The sequence below is a fragment of the Vespa mandarinia genome, chromosome 2 (assembly GCF_050613455.1).
Source record: "Vespa mandarinia isolate Hongniang chromosome 2, ASM5061345v1, whole genome shotgun sequence".
In the NCBI taxonomy this organism is placed as follows: Eukaryota; Metazoa; Arthropoda; class Insecta; order Hymenoptera; family Vespidae; genus Vespa; species Vespa mandarinia.
This window is the reverse complement of record NC_140811.1, coordinates 2,461,297-2,470,000: the sequence shown is the minus strand read 5'-3', so window position 1 is coordinate 2,470,000 and position 8,704 is coordinate 2,461,297. Positions and strand designations below refer to the sequence as shown.

The following is an 8,704-nucleotide window of genomic DNA, read 5'->3' as shown; positions in this document are numbered from 1 at the left end:
TTATCAATTATTAATTTTGTTATTATTATTATTATTATTATTATTATTATTATTATTATTATTATTATTATTATTATTATTATTATTATTATTATTATTATTATTATTATTATTATTGTTATTTTATTATTATTATTATATGGAGATATTGGGAGTATTATAGTGTTCAACACTTATTATATTACATGTTATTTGTTTTACTATGAATATAATAATTAACACATTATTATCATACCAGAAATATATATATATATATATATATATATACACTGAAACATTAATCAATTGATAATAAAATGAAAGGATTTATGGTCGAGTATTCGCTCGAAGGAATGATTTTAAGTAGCCATTTATGCATCCAGCAAACTCGAACTTTCGTTCAACCCTCTGATCTCGGTCTCAACACATTCACCCCCTACTTAACGCTTATTTCGTTTTCGTCGTTCGACCCTCGTCTACTCATCCCGTATCATCCCCTTATTCTTCGTCACCTAACCCCCTCCGAAAATCCTGACCAATCGCGTACAAGCCAGGGGGAATCCATTGTCGATCGGACCAATCGTCTTCTTATTCGTTGCACAAGCGATAGATATTCTCTGTCGTTTCCTTTTTCCTTCCATTATATATATATATCTCCCTTTCTCTCTCTCTCTCTCTCTCTACTTTTTTTTGTAATGAGAGAGAGAGAGAGAGGGGGGAGGGAGAGGGTGCAGTAGCATCGCTTTATGATGCATATCAATTTAGGCTAATGGCTAACACCGCTCGAAACGAACTTGCATCTGCAGCTTAATAAGAAACAACCCCCTTCTTTTATTTCCATTTCTCTCTCTCTCTCTCTCTCTCTCTCTTTCTCTCTCTGTCTTTTATTTTCTCTTTCTCTCTATACTCTTAGCTTAAAAAATTTATAAGAGAAGGATGGAAAAAGATAAAGAGAAAGAAAGAGAGAGAGAGAAAGAGAGAGAGAAATATTGATGAGAATAATTTTTCTAAGTAATTTTAATTTTCTATTTTCCTATTTTCCTTTTTCCTTTTCAATTACGTGACTGGAATAATGCTAAGAAAATATAGACATATTTCTTTCTCTCTCTCTCTCTTTCTTTCTATTTCTACGCTTGTCTTAAAAAATACGTAACAAAAGATTGATAATGAAAAAAAATTGATAGCGAAAAGTCGCGTAGTATTAATTTAATACGCGATCTTAATTTTTCTTAATTTTTCTTTACTTTTCTTTTCTTTTTTTTTTTTGATTATTTCACCAATCGGATAACACGTACGTAGATAGGCACTTTTTCTTTTTTTTTTTCTTCTCCTTTTTTTTTTTTTTTTCTTTACATTTTTAAGCATTTAATGAGAGAAATATAAAGACGACGAATAATCGGTGAAAATAATTTTGATTAGGTATTATAACTAATTATTTTCTTTTTTCTTTTTTTTTTTCTTTTTTTTTCTCTTATATTGAGCTCGTTAGGAACATAAATACATTTTTTGTTTCTTTCTGTTTTTTTTTCTGTCTCTTTCTTTTTTTTTCTTTTTTTTTTTTTTTATAAGGGATAAGCTTGCGATTAGAAGACAAATTTGATGAAGAGGACAAATTTGATGAAAAATGTTTTCTCTTCCTTCTATTATTTCCGATGACATATTTCCCCTCTCATATTTCAATTACAAAGCTAATATCATTTGTTACTCATAATGTATATACAAAAGCATGTATATATATATATATATATTTTTCTTTTTTTTTTAAATTCTCATCAGTATGATTGGCTGCATATATGTGTCGTATGGCGATGAAAATATTTTGCAACCAAGCAGCCAAAATATTTGTCCGTCAGCTTCGCGAAAGGACAATGAAAACAGAGGCGAGATCGAGCTTTGCGTCGCGGCGAGAAAGGACAATGGAAGAAAAAAGAAAAAAGAAAAAGAAAAAAAAAAAAGAAAAAAGGGGGATTTGAGAGCGCGCATGCATATATATATATATATATATGTATGTATGTACCTATAGACCAAGAATAGAAGAAAACAAAGCGTGAAATCGTGCGTACCGCGAGAAGTGCTTTTCTTTTTTTCTCTGTTTTTGTTTATTTTTTTCTCTCTTTTTTTTTTTCTTTTTTTTTTTTTTATTTCAAAAAATGTCCATTTGAACTTCTCGCGAGAGGGCTTTGAGAGGTATTTATTCCTTCACATCAATTTCGACCCAAGAGAGAGAGAGAGAGAGAGAGAGAGAGAGAGAGAGAGAGAGAGAGAGAGAGAGAAAGGGTGAGTCTTTTATACCTAATTGAAACGCGTTAAGAACCGATAACAATATTGATGTCAATAAAAATTAAAGAAATTGTCAAATAAATCATTTCTTTGACATTTTAAATATCAGCGAAATGTTATATTTTAATGAAACTTATCAATACCCGAGAAATTAAATTACTCTGGTATTAATAATTTAAATCCTTTTTTTTTCTTTTTAAAATACACATTTCATGTATAAACAATGTAATATATTTATATCTACGTAATACGTTTATATTACGATATTGCATATCCAATAAAATGTCAATTGGAATATCTAATATAATATAATATAATATAATATAAGAAGATATAATAAATGTATACATAATATCTACGTCTAATATTGAATCGGTACGATGAATGAACGTCAAATTTATGTTAATTTTAAATAACATTAAATAGCCTTAAAGTGAATCAACTTTTTATCGCACGAAATTATTAATCTCTCAATAATGACGAAATAAAGATTATGATAAAAAACAAAAAAAAAAAAGAATAAAAGAGAGAGAGAGAGAGAGAGAGAGAGAAAGGCGCCATTATGAACAACGAATATCCGCGATATTCGTATTTAAAAGTAAAGAAGGAAAAGAAGCAAAAAAAAAGAAAAAAGAAAAAAGAAAAGAGAAAAAATATTAAAAAGAAAAAGAAAAGAAAAATAGAAAAAGGGAATGGGGAGGGAAACAATGAAAGAGAAAATTGTCTCTTTCACGTGTTTCTTCTTTCCATTTTGCTTTCTTTTCTTTTTCTTTTTCCTTTTTCCTTTTTTATTCCCTTCGTCTCGAGTATAACACCTACAGCGTGATTAATCGCGAACAATGAAAGAGGAGAAAGAAGCTTTTCGTCGTAAAGAAACTCTCTCTCTCTCTCTCTCTCTCTCTCTCTCTCTCTCTTTCGACGGCGGGCATCTTTCATCGATGAAAATTAATAGAGAGAACCTCGAGGCGTATCACGGAGTGTTGGAGTTTTTCGGTTGGTTGAGGGGTACTTTTTGAAAAAAAAAAAAAAAGAAAAAAGAAAAGGGGGATGAGCAAAACATGGCGACTCTCATCATACCTAGGGATATATACCCACATGTATATATATATATATATATATATATATATATATATGTATATGTGTCGTATTGTCCCTGAGAGTTAGCGACGGGGTGAGCGAATCAAGCTGAACGAGGGAGTTCGAGGGTTGAAGAAGGCGTTTGTTATAAATGACAAACGAAATTTAATCTCATCTATCCACGCGATATATCTACACCATGGATCCTGAATATCGAACGATTTTCAAATCATTTTTTAATACTCATTCTTTTACGAGTTATTTAACAAAAAATTGAAAGAAACAACAAAAAAAGAAAAAAGAAAAAAAAAACGAAAGAAAAGGAAAAAAATCCTCGCGAAACTTTGAATTTTATTATCAGAAATAAAATCGAATTGCAATTTTTTTTATCTATCTCTAACGTAATTTTTCATTGCACGTTGGAATCGATAATCGTGATTTAATTTTGTTGACGTCGATGAAAATAAAGAAAACGAAGATAGAAAGAAAGAGAGAGAGAGAGAGAGAGAGAGAGAGAGAGAGAGAGAGAGAGAGAGAGAGAGAGAGAGAGAGAAAGGATGCTTTAAGAAAAAAGAAAGAGAAAAGAGAATTAATTAATAGTAACTTTCCAGAAAGGAATTTTCCAGAGAACGAGAGAGAAAGAAGATCACCAGCCGGTTTCTTCTCTCATTCCAAAATCTTTCTCTCTTTCTCTTTTTCTTTCTCTTTCTTTCTCTTTCTCTGGCGTCTAGCCGTCGGCGGAGCGACCAATAAGAATATAGGTTTTGCCTCGTCTCGTATATAAATATGTAAATACAATGTTCAGGATTCTTGGGCATAAAACGTTAGAATATATAGCCTGGTAATTTCTTAATTGCGCTTGAAAAAAATTCTTGTCATCGTAAAGACCTACTTGATTACATTGAAACGAGCCTGAGGCGCCTAAGGCGTTCTCTGTTAGACCTGGTAAAAGATATTAAAGAGAGAAGAGAAGAGAAATAGTTGTAATACTAGTAGTACTATCTAGTAGTAGTAATAATAATAATAGTAGTAGTAGTAGTAGTAGTAGTAGTAATAGTAATAGTAATAGTAGGAAATTGTAGAAGAACAAATTTTTTTTTCTTTCGTCCCTACATGATTTATTCGTAAACGTAAGATAAAATTTCTTTATGAATGAGGTTAAAGCATTTTGACTTAGATATAGAATTTAAATAAAATGTGAAAAATGAATAACCACTGACCTGTATGGGTCCTCTTGTGTATCTTGAGATTTTCCGATCTGGCAAATACCTTTCCGCATCCAGGGAAAGGGCATGGAAATGGTTTTTCACCGGTGTGTACTCTTATGTGATTGACAAGCTTGTACTTTGCCTTGAATGCCCTACCGTTTCGTGAACAGCCTTGCCAGAAACAGGCGTGAGTCGTGCACTCGGGTCCTCCCACGTGTTCGACAGTAAGATGCGTTACGATGTCGTGTAACGAGTTGAATAATTTACCGCAAAGTTTTCTTCCTGGTCCTGGTGCATCCTGGTCGACCCACATACAAGACATCTCTTGTCTCTGTCCACCGTTTTGTACGACCCCAGTATTTGGACCACTCCCGGTACCTGTACCGTTGCTCCTCATGTACCTTAAAAATGCACCATGAGGATGGTGACTAGGATGACTAACTCCAGGATGTTGTTGATGATGTATAGACGCCGGTGTCAAATGTGGTGCACCTAAGTACTGATGATGAGGTGGTAGCCTAGAATCCTGTGGATAATGTCCAGGATAATGGCTGGCTGCTAACGGATGCTGTGCCGGGTGATGAGGAAATTGTTGCATAGTTGCCGCGGCAGTTCCATCGTGATGTAACGGCGTGAACAAACCCAAACCACTTTCCGGAGTAGTTGGATTCGCGGTTGCATTGAACTCATGTTCTCGGCGTAATAAAAAGTCACGAGCCGCGTATCCCGGATGATGGCTCATATGATGTCCCATATGAGGCGCCATGTGGGACGCCGGATGGGGATGATGGGGTGGATAACCCTGGGGATGGAAATGATGGTGTTGTTGGGACGGTGCTTCGCCGGCCGTCGGTTGGACACCACCGGGACCACCGTCCGCCGTCGAACCGGCACCACCACCGCTACCACCGCCTCCGCTCGGTGACAACTTTATCCCCAGGTTTGCCAGGTGATGAGGATGCGAGGAGACGCCATCGAGAAAGGCGTTCATCATCGTGATACTTAAACGGAGAACTTTCGCTATCCGATATATATATATATATATATATATATATATATATATATAGATTATATATGTAGAGAGAAAGGGACTATCGTCTGATCCGCCGGCTTATCATGTCCGCTTATATTTTCTAATCGAGCCTATTCTTATTATTTATTTGATTCAATCAAAATCTACAAAGGTAAAATCTATTATTAAAAACCGACATAAGTGTATATATTTGTTTATGTGTGCATGCATGCGTGTGCACACGCGCGCGCTCGCGCGCGCCTCCGTGCGTATACGCGTTCCTTTATCAAATTTTACTTTATTCGAATCTTCCAAGAGAAAATCATAAAATTTAAACACTTCTATCAAATAATTTTCTGTTCGTTCGTTCGTATCTAAATGTAAATAGATAGTCTTCCATGTTATTCTTCTTTTTTTCTCCCCAAAAGAAATCCGTCCTATCAAATATTCACTTTACACAATACAAATATATTTGTCCTTTGAGCTAATTCTTCTTCTTTTTCTTCTTCTTCTTCTTTCTTTTTTTTTTCTTCCTTCTTTTTTCTTTTTTTCTTTTCTTCCTTTTTCTTCCTCTTTTATTTTCTCACAAGCACAACAAATTTATTAAGTTATACACGACCGTACCGACCGTATTGGTTCTCACTGGAGTCCACTATAATTTGTTAATGTGCTTGATTAAAGAAAAATATCCAACGAGGACAACGCGTAATGAACACACTCGTATCCTGATGTATGAAATGAAACCATGAAAAATATACCGAACGAACGAACGAACGAACGTATGAACGAACGAACGAATGAACGAACGAACGAACGAACGAACGAACGGATAAGGTAAAGTGTCCGTAACGTTCCTTTCTACGCTCACAGCGGGACTGAGAGTATGGCCTGGGCTCCCGCCGTGGCAACTGAGGGGCAACTCGCTTGATTTCGGCGTCTCTCTTTCGTTGCTCCTCTACCCTTCTCTCTGTCACTCCGCATTCACCGTTTCTGAAATCCGCCTCCCCACCAGTACCACCACCACCGTCAGTACCAACCGGTTCAACCAACTAGAGAGTCTCCCGTACGACTAACCTGTGGTTATCCCCACTCCTAATAGGCGTGGTCTAATAACGATCAACCAGTTGAAGATGTACCGTTCACGGGTACCAGAGTATTATTGGTGACGTACCAACCAGACAGGATTGGAGACTATCCTCCAGTGTTACTCTCTCGCCAATCTCATTTATGTTAATGGGCGTGTCGAGATTTAAAGCGCATGCCTCTTATCCCGCCCCCCTTTTACGATTGATCACGCCCCATCGTCTTATCTTCTCAACGTGATACCACAGTCTATACATGGGACTTTTGGGCGTTAACTTTTTCTTTACTTTTCTCTTTTCTTTTCCTTCTTCCTTCCTTTCTTTTTCTTTATCTTTTTTCTTTTCTTTTTTTTTCTTTCCGATCTTCACACAGGCATACGTAAGAGAACCAAATATAATCCTGAGTATCCAGACGTAAAACCATTCGTATTAGAATTCTATATTGGGCAAGCATAGATTATTATACCTGTAAAGGTTAGCTTTATATCGTTGTCATATAAACTTTCTCAACATAGTTAAAACGGGATAGAGATTAATTGTTTTGCTCTTATAACTTGTGAGATTATTAATCGTGGATAATTGAAAGGAACGAAAATTTTTTCGAGACTTTTCTTGACCCCCATCATTCTCTTTCTATCTCTTTGTTTGTGTATATATGTGCGAGAGAGAAAGAGAGAGAGAGAGAGAGAGAGAGAAAGAATTACCGGATATATTCGGGATAATAATTTTGTTGTTGGATAATACGGTCGGTGCAACGCCTAGATAGCTAATTAACCGTGTCCAGTCGAGAGTTACTCGATGTCATTGATCGATCGGTGTACAACTTTGGTTTGATGTCGACATTATTTAACACCCTTACAGGAGACCTCCGAGTGTACACATATTTACCTATCTACTGTGTTATCTCTACTTTTATGCCTCTCTATCCTCCACCCACTAACCCCCCGACCCGCCCCCCGCCACGCCCCCCATCCTTCCCATATCGAGCAATAAGACATTTTCTTAATATCCATGATGAAAATAATGTCAGAGATGGATAAATTACTTTCACTAGATTTCCAATAGATAAACATTTTATAATTATCGGTGGTTAATGTATCGCTGTAATAGAATCGTCATTAGTGGAAAATCATAGAAATTCTTATTAATAAATATTCAAGTAAATTTCCATTGGAGACGGTGGGAGGAGATAGGGGAGGGAAGACAATTGGTGGGAGGAGACAGGGGAGGGAGGATAATTGGGTTAGAAACAATAAGGATAGAGAAAACGGAGAAAAAATGAAAAAGAAAGTTTGACGAGGAAGCTTCAAATAAAAAAAAAAAATATATATATATCGGAGCATTCTGTTTCTCATTAAGGGACACAGAAAATTCTCAATGAATGCGTCGTAAAATTTTCAATCATTTAATTGTACTTTTGCACATGAGAACAATGAAATCCAGTCAAACCTTTCGTACATTATGAAACATTAGTAAGGGACAAGAAAAGATTTTATAGTTGCTTCGTGTAAATATTTCATAGTTGGATTAAATTCGTGGAAAATGGCATTTGATTCGATTTAAAAAAAAAAAAAAAAAAAAAAAAAAAAAAATTGACTAGTGTCCCTTTATATATTTATTTGATTATGGGGTACGGAAGTGTCGTTTATGAGGGGACGGAGTTAATAAAAAAGAAATGACAATGACATTCGTAGATTAATCGTAGATTAATTAAAAGATCAATCGACGAATCTATTCTATGGGCATTTAAATATGGGTTTTTAAATTGTCTTTATCCTTTAATTGATCGATTGATTGATCTCTTTAAAATTTATTTATTTAAATTTATTAATTTATTGATTTATTTATTATGGTATTTATTTATGGTTGCTAAAGACGAATGGTATAAAAAGCTCATGAGAACTTTCTCATGAGAGATTTTTCATTGAAAGCTAATATTATGAAGATATTTAATGAAAATTTAATTCTTCTCTTGTGGCTTTTTTTCTTTTTGTCATTATTTAATATAATATTTATATATCTATCTTTGTTTAACGTTAAATTTGATCATTGTCCAGAAAATAGAT

The 8,704-nt window shown here is 34.7% G+C and overlaps 1 protein-coding gene across 1 annotated transcript in view; it reads right to left on the bottom strand.

Annotated features, from left to right (window-relative positions):
* Nucleotides 1-6,489, bottom strand: part of LOC118439575 (uncharacterized) — a 47,719-nt gene extending 41,230 nt beyond the window's left edge. Inside the window, exon 1 of the mRNA XM_035861284.2 lies at nt 4,557-6,489. Within this exon, the coding sequence (XP_035717177.1) occupies nt 4,557-5,538 (982 nt within the window). The 5' untranslated portion in view covers nt 5,539-6,489. The remainder of the gene's footprint in view (nt 1-4,556) is intronic.
* Nucleotides 6,490-8,704: the final 2,215 nt, after the last annotated feature.